The sequence below is a fragment of the Nematolebias whitei genome, chromosome 16, assembly GCF_014905685.2.
Source record: "Nematolebias whitei isolate Nwh7 chromosome 16, NemWhi1, whole genome shotgun sequence".
Classification (NCBI taxonomy): Eukaryota; Metazoa; Chordata; class Actinopteri; order Cyprinodontiformes; family Rivulidae; genus Nematolebias; species Nematolebias whitei.
In genome coordinates, this window is record NC_056513.1 from 37,708,602 (window position 1) to 37,723,076 (window position 14,475).

Here is a 14,475-nt window from a genome sequence, read left to right on the forward strand (position 1 = left end):
ACTGTTAGCAGTGTGGTTCTGTTAGCATCATGGTACTGTTAGCAGTGAGGTTCTGTTAGCAGTGTGGTTCTGTTAGCAGAGTGGTTCTGTTTGCAGTGTGGTTCTGTTTGCAGAGTGGTTCTGTTAGCACCATGGTTCTGTTAGCACCATGGTTCTGTTAGCAGCACAGTCTTGAGATGACTGAGAGCAGAAAATCCATTTTGAGGACATTTGCCCAACTAGCTTTTGTTTGTACTCAAACTGTAAATAGACATTTGTACAATAAGGGAACCTTAACAGGACTCTTACAGGTGCATCTCAGAAAATTAGAACATCATGAAAAAGTTCAGTATTTCTTGTCAATCATTTCAGAAAGTGAAGCTCATATTTTGCATGGATTCACATAGTGAATTATTTCAGCATTTATTTCTTGTAATTTTGATGATTGTCTTGTAAATAATGAAAAAACGTAATTCATTAATTTTCTTCGCAAAAGTAAGAAAAAAAGAGCCTTCAGGGAGGGAGACAGAGAATTATTGAGGAGTACACAGAAGCAACTAAAAGTCAAGATAAGAAACAGCAAGGAGGTGTACAAGAAGAAGCTGGAGAGCAAACTCCAGCAGAACAATATCACAGAGGTGTGGTCAGGGATGAAACAGATCACAGGCTTCAAGCAGAAGGAGGATCAGAAGGATGGAAGCCTGGACAGAGCCAATGAACTGAACACGTTCTTCAATAGGTTCAGTTCAGGAACAAGCTCAGCATCCTCCTCTCTTGTCTACAGCCAAACAGATATACCACCCTCCATTGACCCAAGGCTGTCCTGTCACACCTCAAATATTGTATCTACCACCTCAGTCATGGATCCTTCTTCTTCTACATGTTGGTCTTCAACCAAATCAGAAGATGCTGATACCTCCTTTGCCTCCATCTGCGTCTCTACAAGTCAGGTGAGGAAGCAGCTGGAGAGACTGAACCAGAATAAGGCTGCAGGTCCAGATGGTGTCAGCCCCAGAGTACTGAAGGTCTGTGCAGAGCAGCTCTGTGGGGTTCTGCAGCACCTCTTCAACCTTAGCCTGACCCAGGAGAAGATTCCAGTGTTGTGGAAAACATCCTGTCTTGTTCCAGTACCAAAGAAAACTCACCCATCAGTCCTCAATGACTATAGACCTGTTGCCCTGACATCCCACATCATGAAGGTCCTAGAGAGACTTCTGCTGACCCACCTGACTAAACAAACAAGCACATATCAGGACCCACTGCAGTTTGCTTATCAGCGTGGACTTGGAGTTGAAGATGCCATCATACACCTGCTTCAGCAGACTCACTGTCATCTAGAAAAGGCAGTCAGCACTGTGAGAGTCATGTTCTTTGATTTCTCCAGTGCATTTAACACAATCCAGCCTGATTTGCTTTGTCAGAAACTCCAGAAGACTCAGGTGGAGGCCTCAACAATCACCTGGATCAAAGACTACCTGACGGACAGACCACAGTTTGTGAGACTGAAGGGTTGTGTGTCTAACCAGGTGGTCAGGAGCACCACAGGGGACTGTACTCTCACCATTCCTTTTCACTCTGTACACCTCAGATTTCCAGTACAAAACAGACTCCTGTCATCTGCAGAAATATTCTGATGACTCTGCAGTGGTCGGGTGTATCAGAGATGGACAAGAAGCTGAGGACAGGGAACTGGTGGACCGCTTTGTGGCATGGTGTGGAAACAGTCATCTCATCTTGAATGTGAACAAAACAAAGGAGATGATTGTAGATTTCAGGAGAATCAGGAACAGGTCCAACCCTATTTCCATCATGGGAGAAGAAGTGGAGGTGGTGAAGTATAAATACCTTGGGGTTCACCTGGACAATAGACTGGACTGGAGATGCAACAGTGAAGCGTCTACAAGAAGGGACAGAGCAGACTGTACTTCTTGAGGAAGCTGAAGTCCTTCAGTGTTTGCAGCAAGATGCTGCATATCTTTTACTGCAGAACAACTCTTTAATGAAACCAGGATGATGAGTTTCATCCATCCATCCATTATCTTTACCCACTTCTTCCATTTTGGATCATGGGGGTCGCCGGTGCACATGTCCAGCAATCACTGTGTGAGGGGCGGGGGACACCCTGGATGGATCGCAAGTCCATCACAGGGACACATGGAGACAAACAAGACAAACAACCATTCACTGTCTCACTCACACCTAGGGACAATTTAGAGTTACCAATCAGCCTAACATGCATGTTTTTGGACTGTGGGAGGAAACAAGAGCACCCGGAGAAAACCCACGCATGCACGGAGAGAACATGCAAACTCCACCCAGAAAGGCCCCTGGACCGGGATTTGAACCAAGGACCTGCTTGCTGAGAGGCAACAGCTCCACCAGTTGCGCCACCATGCTGCCATCATGAGTTACAACATTTAATTTACCTTTAGGATTAATAAGAAAGTATTTTTGAATTGAATTTATTCATTTTGCTTTTCCTTCTGTTTTGATACTGAACAATCTCGAGTTGAACTGAATTTTTAATTTAAAATCAATGATTTTACCAGAATAATTCAAATTAAAATGGTTCAGTTGGGGGTGGAAAACAATTGTTAAAAATAAAATCAAAAAGTGGCATGTGCATATGTATTCAGCCCCAACATTACCTTCAGATGTTAAATATTTAGTTGATTTAATTTATAGTAAATTGGACAGAAGCTGCTGGGACCCCATGTACCAAAGTCATGGAGAGGGACCCGAAACACTCCATGCCTCAAACTCTGACTCCACAGTGTTGTGTTTTAGAGGTTGAATATATATCCTCCCTTCTTCTGGGGTCACCTCAGCAAAATAAATTGCACAAACACTTGGCAATTATTTTTTACACCAGATGTTCTTCCTGACACAACCACAGACCACCGAGCTACCACAGCCCTCTGTGTGGAGCAGAGAGCTGCTATCTAGGACACCCGGGGGGCAAATGGTGGGGGTTAAGGGCCTTGCTCAAGGGCCCAGAGTGGAGCAAATGAGGGTGGAAGCAGGTGTGGGTGCTTCACCTTTTCCACCCATTTTTAATGTTGTCAGTCCAGGGAATTGAACCTGTGACCTTCCGATCACAGACTCTCCTTCTTTAACCACTGTTCCACCACTCCCCAACATTAAATGCACATATGTCAAATGTTTATGATTCATATGTGTTTGGGAATTAATTACATTTTACTGTCATTATTGTGAACTTCCACAGCAACTAAACGTTAACCAAGTTTAAAAAATAAAAATTCTTCCTTGAGTTTTTGTGTAGACTTGTAGAATAGCCTCTGTCCCTTCTTAGAGCCTTCGACTGTATTTATTTATGCATTTATTTATTTGTCTTTAGCTGCGACGCCTCAAACGTCGTTCTCCACTGCTGCCGTTAGTGACGCTGTCAGTGGATGCTTGCATGTTAAGATCTGTCAAACACTACAAGAAGCACCACCTCACTGTGTTCAGTTTCAAACAAAATCTAAATTCAACTTTTACTTTGAAGTAAAATGAGTTCAGATGTAAAATGCGTGAATGTTTTACTCTAATCGGCTAAATGTTCTCGTGCTGTTCTGTGTCATGTTTTTATATTTCATATTTATTTCTTGTTGATTGATACTAAGGTTTTATGAAATTTAATTCCAATAATGTAAATAAGTAATAATGTTTAGCTTTTTTCAGAAACTGTAAATATGGTAACACAACGGTTTTAATGCAGTACATACCTAATGTTCTTGTGTTCTCTTCCTTCATGTGTTTGGTGGTCTTTGATTCTGTTGTTTGACTTTAGGAACTCACCTCAGAGGCCTGGAGACCACCGCCACATTCGATCCAGCCACCCAGGAGTTCGTCCTGAACTCTCCCACAGTCAGCTCCATCAAGTGGTGGCCCGGAGGACGTAAGCTCATCCACACTGTCGTGTCCCTGACGTTTGTCCCTGACGTTTGTCTTTGATGTCTGTCCCTGATATTTGTCCCCGACCTTTGTCCCTGACGTTTGTCTTTGATGTCTGTCCCTGATATTTGTCCTCGACCTTTGTCCCCGGCATTAGTTTGAAATCTGTCAGCATTTTTAGGTTTAAAAGTAAATAAAAAAAGGAATTTTTCCTGTTGATGCTAAACGTCTTTGAACGCATCGTGGATTTTTTTCCCTTTCCAAAGTAAAAAAGGGTACAAGGCGACAGTCGCGGTATTTTAAATCTGTGTACTTTAGTACATCTTGGCACATCCTGAGTTTAACATCACGGTACCAAAGACGTGAGATTAAAACACTTATTTTTGAAGTTGAGGTGGTTACAGAGTTTGGAGCTGGACTAATGGAGGGCTGCCACTCATTACTATTTGTGTGTGAAAATAATCGTTTTACTAATTTATCAGTGTTTCTGAACTACAATAAAAAATAAATCATAACCTACCATTTTCTTTTATGTTTTTAACAGTCAACTTTGGCGTTTATCGTGTACCACAAAAACTACGGTAAATGTAAAGAAAAACTTGCAAATTAAAGTAAAATACATGTTAAAGATCCAACTACAGCACAGCAAATGAAGCTCCTGTTATTTACTCTTCTCTGACCGCTCGCATCTGATTATAATACAGAGAAAAGATCGTGGAACATTTTAATATTTTTAATACCAGCAAGAGACAGCAGGCAAAGTCATGAAGTCTACAAAATAAGTAAAATATTAGAGCATGCTGAGTGAATGAATACACATTCCCTTGACAGTAGCATCACACAGTCGCTGCAGATTTGTCAACTGGTCAACCACATCCCAGAGGTACTAGACTGGATCTGTAACGATGGAGATCATTGAAGTCCAGGCAAATCTCTTGTCCAGTTCTGGTGACCCCGTGTGAACTGTAGGCTCAGTTTCCTGTTCTGAGCGGACAGTACTGGCCCCTGGTGGTCTTCTGCTTCAAGGTTTGACATGTTGCGTGTTAAATGGGATTTACAGACCTTTTTGTAACGAGTGGTTATTTGTGACACTGTTGGCATGCTGTAGTCTTGAACCAGTCTGACACCACCAACCTTCTAATTCACTAAAATCTCCTTTCTTGTCCGTTTTGCTCGTTTTGAACTCGGCAAGTCGTTTTCACCACATCTGGATGATTACATGCATTGACCTCCTGCCATGGGATTGATTAAATATTTGTGTTAAAAAACAATTGAACAAGTAGACCTACTAAAGTGGAAAATTAATCTGTACGAACTCGTCTGATTATTCTTTATCATTATCTACAAAGTGTCCTGGAAACAAGCTGTGGTAAAACTCAGCAGAATGGGTGTTGTATTGAGCTGTGCTCCCCCGTTTAGACTTTACAGTAAATTTCCAGCCACCAGATGTTTTCCTGCTACAGCAAAAAAAAAAAGATGTAAAATGTTCATACTTTATTAAAAGCACTGCTTAAAATGATAGAGGTTTAGAAGAATGAGGAAATCAGATCTTGAAGCGTGAACAAAACTCTACATAACACCAGCATGGTGTTTATCAGAGGATCATAAGCCCAGATCTTAGTATGAACGTCTCCTCAGAATGTTTTCTCCTGAAGATGTAGCAGACGGCCTGTTGAACTACATGGAGGTAATTTAGCAGATCAAACAAACTTACGGTGGTTTTGTTTTTGCTGCCGGCTCATCACAGCCCATGTGTGCATCGCTCTCATGCTGCTGTAGTGAACCAAGAAAACCTTGACCACCCTTTGACTCGTGGCTAACCTGAGGTGCTTCCATAATTTAGGTGGCGCCAGCAGGTGCTGCCTCCGTCAGAGAACACTGCAACATAAACAAGAAGATTTTAATCTGCTCTCTCTTTCCAGTTGGGAAGACCTCCAACCACGCCATAGTCCTGGCCCAGCTCTACAGTCTTGGAAACTACCACGGTCTGCATGCTTTCATCGTACCTGTTCGTCACATGACCACACACAAACCTCTGCCAGGTGAACAGTGTGTGCAGTTTTCCTGGGTCTGATGTTTTTCTGTGTTTTCGTCCTTGTAACACACCTTTTGTGTTTTCCTTGTAGGTATTGTAGTTGGTGATATCGGTCCCAAGTTTGGTTTTAATGAAGTCGACAACGGCTTCTTGAAACTGGAGAACGTGAGGATTCCTCGGGAGAACATGCTCATGAAATATGCTAAGGTGAAGTGATTTTTCTGAGCTGCTATTTTAAAACACTGAAGGCTTGATTCACTAAACGTGCACGTCTTTGACTTTCCGCTCCGTTTCTGATTGTTTGCACCCTATATTTGCTCGTTTTCCGCATTATTTTGACAAAATGAATAACAGTCTAGACAAGAGCACTGTTGGATAAATCTGAATTTTTTGTGCGCACACTTTCCTCATTGTGTCCGTGCGCCAGCTTTCAGTTCTGCTCACTGTTTGAAACGCCTGATCTGTTGACATGTCTACTGTTGCTGATGTGCACGATTAAATCAGGCACCAAATGGCCAAATAGGTTCACAGCTGTTTATTCAAGGTCAGTGTTCATCTCTAGTGTTTTGCTCCTTCACACCTGTTCTTTTTTATTGACTTTTATATACAAACATATTTAAAAATGAGTTTGATGGGTATTTTACATCGTGAGAACAAAATGTCCTCAATGTTGCCGGGTGCTGAAACGACTGCAGAAACGTAGGTACATATGAACGCTGTTAGACTAAATGTGTGTCAACAAACTGGAAGTAGGCATGAATATATCTAGACCACAATGCATTGCAAAATACTGACACGTGTGCATTAGTAACAGTAAAACAGTCAATGGAGCAGGTGAGCAGGGTACGGCTTTTTATTTTTGCTGCCTCTTTTTTTAATCTAAAAGCATGTTATCGCTCTCAGCAATAAGATAATAATGTTTTTTATTAACAAGCTAAAAATAGTTCAAATTGATCATATATAGAAAAGAATCGCTCCTTTCTACACTCCCTCAGCTTTGAGTTGGTTCAGTCCAACGTGGCTGCAGCTCCTCACCTCTCGGTGTTCTGAAGATGACAACACATTTATTTGTTATTATAGTTTTTGTAGTTTTAAACTTTGCTGCACTTTTTGCTGCAGTGAATTGGACGGAATGAAGATGGGGTTCAAATAATCAAAACTGTGAATACAAACAAACATGCAGATGATGTTGAAATCAACCTGGAGACTTTTTATTTTGGCTATACGGCCTAAAAGTAAAAGTTTATTAACGTCTGTATCCAGCTTTATGTTTACATCATAGCATTTAGCTGTGAATGCTAACCTTTAACGGGGCTTAAACCCTGGTCTCCTATCTAACACCATTACGCCCCCAGTATACTCCCACGTACGTCCATACGCTGAGATACACTCGTACGTACGCGGAGGTACGAGCGTACCCCCGCAGGGCATGTCGTGCAAAGCTAAATTTTTACGACCGTGTACGCGGTGTCGTGCAATAAACTGCTCAACGACGGACAGTTTATTGTGCGACACCAATGTATTAAATTCTCCTTCTTCATCCCTGATCTGGCCCTTTCTTTTGTTTTTGCCAAAAGGCAAATGATCTCTTCCTCCTCCGTTGATGCCATGACTGAAATGGTGAGAAATGAAAGAATTTGTCACAAATGAATTATAAACTCAGGTCCAGCATGGCTGTGGGAGTGTCTGGAGATTTCCTGTTGGGCTGGCCTGATATGTGGGCTGCAGGACCAGCGCTCCGTTTAAAAAAAAAATTTTTTAGATCTTGTTATTACCAACATTCAAACACAGAACGCCGCTGAGGCTGCCGGCTCTCGTTTTTTTTTTTTTTTTTTTTAGACCTGTCAATCAGTCCAGTAGGCGTGTCAGCAAATGACCAATTGGTGACCTCAATTTGTCCCGAAGGTAAACGCCCCTTGTCTGTGGAGCTGACTGCAGCCGCTCAGGGTGTACGCTCGAGTATGAAGTCTGAACCCTCTGCGTACAGTACACGCATACGTACACGTGAACGGACGTACGCGGGAGTATACTGGGGGCTTATCAATTACATTTTCTGCTCTTATAATGATAAGGACACCCCCATTTTATAAACAAAATCAGGGCTCATGCTCCTCAGCTTGTGAAATCTGTCTGCGTCGTGGGGATTCTCAGCACCAAAGTTATTATAGCGAAGCCCCGGTGTGAGGTTTTGTTTACTTCCGTCTTAAAAACAAAGTTGCTCAACAAGAATATGTTTGTTGCGGTGAACCATTAAGCAGCTACATGCAGAGCTGTGGGTTGAACAGTGAGCTGGATGTTTGAGGTTTCCCCCTGTTGTAAGGTCTGACACAACACAACAATTAAAAGATGGACTCCTGACTTCCTTATTTACTCATCTTTTGACATGATATACAGAATTCACCTCACATGGCTGAATTCTGATTCGCCTATCAGAAAGGTGCTTGTAACGTTTGCAGAGCTGAAACGATGGTCGGCTTGTTCTCAAATGTACCGTTTGCAGCAGGTGAAGTTACTGCAGATACACAGAACAAGCATCTTGAGGATGTAGTTTTCACAGCCGTGAACTTCATCGTAATTTTATTAACCTCCTAGGATCTGACATCCACATATCAGAGTCAGTGACATTTATTTGTCATACACATCACATTTGGTACATGTGATGGAACGAGATTATGTACACAGGGTCCCAGTTACATCCAACAATAAAATGTGAAAGAAAAACGGTAATAAGATCTAAGATATGAACTAAGAAATACATCAATTAAATAATACACTAAGCAGTAACAGCATAAAAACATTACGTCGAACAGCAGCATGAACATGAGTCTGTGTGAGCAGATGAGCACGCATGAACACATCAACATGAAACGGATCAACAGCAACATGAAACGGATCAGCAGCAACATGATGGGTTTTCTTTTCACAGTGATTATTCTGGTTAGAGATTCATGAGTCTAACAGCCTCAGGGTAGAAGCTGTTCCTCAGTCTAGTGGTTCTACACTTAATGCTCCTTAACCTCCTTCCTGAGGGGAGTGGGGCAAAAAGTGTGTGTGCTGGGTGAGTGGGGCCCTTCATGATGCAGGCAGCTCTCTTCCTGCATCTGGAGGTGTAAATGTCTGTGATGGTGGGGAGACTGACTCCAACATCTTCTGTGCAGCCTTCACCACTCTCTGCAAAGCTTTTCTTTCTGCAGCTGTGCAGCCTCCATGCCACACGTTGATGCTGGAGCACAAGATGCTCTCCACTGCACACCTGTAGAAGGAGGTGAGGACTGAGCTTCCCAGACCAGCTCGCCTCAACCGTCTGAGGAAGTAGAGTCTCTGATGAGCTTTCTTGATCAGGCTGGTGGTGTTGTTGCCACAGCTCAGGTTGACATTCAAGTGCACACCCAAGTACTTCAAGTACTTGTAGCTGGAGACCACTTCCACCGCAGATCCTCTTATCCTCTTATGTTGGGGGGTGGGTGGGGGGGTTCCTTCTGAAGTCCTGTGGACAACCTGGCATCCACATATGTGGACATTATATGAATTAATAATGCATGTCATGCAAGAGTTCGGGTCTTATGAGGTTATGTAATGTGTAAAATAAATTAAAACCAACTTCTGGAGCACCTTTTGTAAGTCTTGACTCTCTCCACCAGGTGGAGCCCGATGGCTCGTATGTGAAGCCGCCCAGTTCCAAACTGACCTACGGCACCATGGTGTTTGTCCGCTCCATGATCGTTCGGGAGTCAGCTCAGGCCCTCTCCAAGGCCTGCACCATCGCCATCCGCTACAGCACCGTCCGTCGCCAGTCAGAGATCCGACCGGGGTCAGTCAGCACAATTCACAGCACAGATTAACTCTTGAGTACACGTTGAATCAGTAACTACGAGTGAAAAGCTCTGTTAACCTCCATCAAATAGACTTTAGAGAGGCGAAGTGCAAGAACAGTAACACCTGCTTAGGACTAAGTACTCACAATAGAGTGATATATCTTATTATCTATGGTTTTTATTTCCATGTTTTGGCTGTTTACATGATTGGTTTACTTATTTTAGACAAAGAAAAACTAGAATCTTTTGTTATAAAATTGTGAAACTTCTGATCAAAGAAGAACTTTCAACATGTTTGATTTTAGGTTTTGTCTACTTGGTACATGCTAACTTTCACAATGATTCACATGATTTATAAATCCATCCATCCAACCATCATCTTTACCCACTTCTTCCTTTTTGGGTCACTGGTGTCTATTTCCAGTAGACACTGTACAAGAGGCGGGGGACACCCTGGACAGGTCTCCAGTTCATCACAGGGACACATTGAGACAAACAACCATTCACTCTCTCACTCACACCTAGACACAATTTAGAGTTACCAATCAGTCTAACATGCATGTTTTTGGTCTGTGGGAGGAAACTGGAGTACCTGTAGAAAACACACACATGCACGGAGAGAACATGCAAACTCCACCCAGGAAGGTCCCCGGCCAGGATCTGATCCAGCAACATTCTCGCTGAGAGGCAACAGCTCTACCTACTGATCCACCGTGCTGCTTATAACTTATAAATGATTATGAAAACTGCTTATTTAAAAATAACCGACTCTAAAGACGCGCTGTGTATTTTGTTCCGTTGACTTCTGACATTTAACTCCACAATATTGTTGCTGTTCTTCAGAAACAGTCATTCTGTCAAACAGAAGTGCAGGAAACCCTCCAACCCGTGTGTGTTTCTGATCCGCAGAGAGCCAGAACCTCAGATCCTCGACTACCAGACGCAGCAGTACAAACTGTTCCCTCTGCTGGCCACGGCCTACGCCTTCACGTTCATCGGCCAGTACATGACACAAACGTACCACCGCATCTCCGGGGACATCAATGACGGGGATTTTAGTGAGATGCCTGAGGTACTGATGAGCACAGTCTTTCAGAGTTGTTGAAAATAATCATTTTTTATATGAAAACCATTAATGTAATCATTATGTTCCAGTTTAACGGCAAAACGTTAAAGGCCTAGGATTCCTTAAAGCAGGGGTCCTGAAGGGCCACTGTCCTGCTTTAGATGTTTCTCTGCTCCGTCACCCATGATTTAAACCAATGATCAGCAGGCTTCTGCAGAACTTTAAGAGGTAATTTAACCATTGAATCAGGTGTGCTGGAGCAGGAAACTGGTAAAACCTATTGGATAGTGGCCCTGGAGGACCAGCATTGGACACATGTACCTTAAAGAATGCATATCACCCGTCGCCTTTAATACCAACGTTTTAGACTAAAATCATGCTACGTTAACAAACGGGTTAGACCAAACCATGACATGTGTAATCTCATGTGTGTTATTATGAAATCTTGTTAGATGTGTTGCACTCAGATTACGTGATGAAGACTTCCAGCTTCTACCACAACATTTGCTCAGTATCTGTAAAACTGGCTGTCAGAGCCATTTCTGGGTTTCCTAAAATGAATTGGCTGCGGCAGACTTTGACTCCAAAAGTTACTCAGCTGTAGATGTACCTCCCATGGTTAATTTCTTAAACTTTTATTAAAATTAATTGTTAGGTTTTCTAGCACCAAAATACAAAGAATACACTGCTGACGTAAAGTGACAGCACAAGTAGAGGCAAAGTCCATTAAAATTAGTTGTAGAGGAATCACTTTCATTAAAACTGATAAACACAACCTGAAGCTTGGAGGAAGCAGTCGTCTCTTTGATAGCTGCATTAATTATTAATTAATCACCAGGTAATGCATGGACATAGCAGAGGACTCACAGACTGAGAATCAAAGCAGACATTTGTTTAGATCCAGACTTTTTCTTCATGCGAGCTCCTTTTAAAATGATCAAGTCAAAGTGATCTGCCTCGTTTACATGAGAACTAACTCTGGAAACTTAGCGTTTTTCAATGTTTATTGGGAATAATAAACAAAAACTGAGCAGGTTTACATGAGAAATGTTGTAATTTCCATGTCAGTCGGGTTGCCAGACAAGAACTTATGAACTATAGTACTGTTACTTTAAAGTGACAGTATTTTGACCTCATCTGTCATATGTGCTGAGTAAAGATGTTCTGAGATGAGGTGTGTGTTGTGTTTATTGAACGTGCACAGAAAAGGAGGGGATAAATAAGACGGCGTCTGCGTGTCAGTTAGTCCAGACTGGTGAACACACTAACGTCTCTTTGTAACTGGATTTTATTAGTTTTGCTCCATCATGCAAGTGTGAGCAGCACAAAAACACTCTGCTCTCTGACATTTATTAGAACTCTTGTTAGCGCAGAAAAACTTTGGACTGCAGCCGCCTGCAGTGTGCATGTGCGACTTCCCAGTCAGAGAAAAATCTCCACTTTGAGACGTACGGTAGTATGAGAGAATGAGGGCTGTGACTGGCTGCCCTGTATGTCTGTCAACTGACAAATTTCTTAGTTGGGATGGATGATAGGCGGACGTCTATTTTATTTATTATTATTTTTTAATGCCATGCCGTCTACCCATAATGCCTTGGTGATCGACAGGTAGATCGTGATCGATGAATTGGGCACCCCTGCTTTAAAGGTATTTATCTTGTTTGCCTTTTGATCTGCAGCTCCATGCCCTCTCTGCGGGTCTGAAGGCTTTCACCACGTGGGAAACCAGCTCAGGGATCGAAGTGTGCCGCATGTCATGCGGAGGCCACGGTTACTCCCGATGCAGTGCCTTGCCAGACATTTACGTCGAGTTCACCCCAACATGCACCTACGAGGGCGAGAACACAGTCATGATGCTGCAGACTGCCAGGTAACATACAGCAATGCACAAAGTCCTCATCCCGTCATGGTTTCACCACCACATGTTTGCGAGAGTATTTATACACCAGGGGTTCAGTTCAGGGTGAAGAGTACACTTGTTATTAGCAAATATTCTCACTGAAGAACATAGAAATAAGTTTTTCTGTGCCATTTAACATGAAAAGGTCTGGACGTAGAAGTATTCCGACTTAAACACCCACGCAGCACTCTTACAGGTATTGTGCCACAAACGCTGCGATTACTAATCCTCCCAGAACAAACACAAGACACATCCACCATGACATCGTTTGTATTTTCAACACTGTAAAGGTCAGCAGTTCTGCTTTAGAGACCTGCCACGTGATGACGTGTCACTGAAAGGAGTTTCAGAAACCTCTGTTTTATGTAATGTGACGTTCACACAGAAACGATAAAGATGCTGGGAGTCAGAATGAAACAAGATGCAGAGAGCCTGAAACACATTTAACTATAAAGCTGCTCTCACACGCACTGGTTGACACACTGCTGAAAAAAACAAACGGATTTTATTAAGCACTGTCCCCACTGACACAGACACAAAGTACCGTTTGTTGTGTTGTTTCAGAGGACACAAAGCTTCAGTGGCTCTAAGCCAGGGGTGTCAAACTCGCTTACAAAAAGGGGGCCAAAATTAAAACCTTTTTCAAACTAAGGGCCAATTTCAGAATCTATATTAACTCAAGTTAAATACCCAGCATCTTTTCTTGGTTGCAGGTTCCTCGACAAGAGTTTGATTAGTCTCATTTGACGTTCTCTGTTGCAGTTTTGACATCATAATCAAAGATTACTGAAAAAAGTAAAGCGATAAATATATTTTACATTTAAAATAACATCTTGAGGGCCAGATAAGATGTCACTGAGGGCCACATTTGGCCCCCGGGCCTCGAGTTTGACACATATTCTCTAAGCTAAGCTCTAAAAATGTAAACCTCATCACTGTTAAAAACTGACCTCAGTGGCTGAACAGCAGCTTTGAACTAAAACAATCACTGATAATCAACTAGAACGTTCTTAGAGAACATGTTATGTGAGCGTCTTTTCAGCTTTCGCCAAAAAATGTTTGTACTTTTGTGTAGTTTCCCCACGGACACTAATGAAAATCTTTCACTCTGATATATTTATTTGTGTGCAGATATTTAGTGAAGAGCTACCGGCAGGCTAAAGCAGGCCAGCAGCTCAGTGGCATCGTGTCGTACCTGAACGAGTCACAGGACCGGAGGCTGCAGCCGCACGCCGTCGCTGCCAGACCACCGGTGGTCGACGTCAACGACCTGAGCAGCCTGGTGGAAGTTTACAAACAACGTGCCGCCCTGTAAGAGCCAACACTTCCTGTTTCTTTAATTATCTCGTTCAAAATAACAGGAAACATAATAAGTGCGAGTTCCCATTAATTGATTAGTCTTGTCATGTGACGGTGTCTGGTGGGTTCTGCTGCTCCAGACTGTTGCTCTCAGCTGGCACCTGTACATCTTTTCTGAGGAACATGATATCTTCCGCTGATTACATCACTCTTTAGTCATTTCTAAATCCATTTGCCAGAGAGTGTCAGCTGTGATGAGCACAAAGAGTCTCCAACAAAATGTAGCTCGTTACGTTCAAACGGAACAATGAAAGGCCAAGGATGAGGGGGTGATGGCGACCATTCCTACAGTTTGTTTAAGACCATTTTATAACAAATTAATAACAATACGGTCTTGTTCCTGAAGATTTATTTTAAAAAATCAACTGTTCTTTGTAATGTGTGGCTGTGTGTAGGCATCAGGGTGTGAAATGTTTGCTCTTTG

The 14,475-nt window shown here is 42.5% G+C and overlaps 1 protein-coding gene across 1 annotated transcript in view; it reads left to right on the plus strand.

Annotated features, from left to right (window-relative positions):
- The window catches only part of acox1 (acyl-CoA oxidase 1, palmitoyl), a 26,748-nt gene extending 12,741 nt beyond the window's left edge, over positions 1–14,007 (plus strand). The window contains exons 4-10 of the mRNA XM_037689878.1: positions 3,773–3,880; positions 5,799–5,918; positions 6,003–6,118; positions 9,553–9,722; positions 10,636–10,798; positions 12,472–12,662; positions 13,824–14,007. Of these exons, the coding sequence (XP_037545806.1) occupies positions 3,773–3,880; positions 5,799–5,918; positions 6,003–6,118; positions 9,553–9,722; positions 10,636–10,798; positions 12,472–12,662; positions 13,824–14,007 (1,052 nt within the window). The remainder of the gene's footprint in view (positions 1–3,772; positions 3,881–5,798; positions 5,919–6,002; positions 6,119–9,552; positions 9,723–10,635; positions 10,799–12,471; positions 12,663–13,823) is intronic.
- Positions 14,008–14,475: the final 468 nt, after the last annotated feature.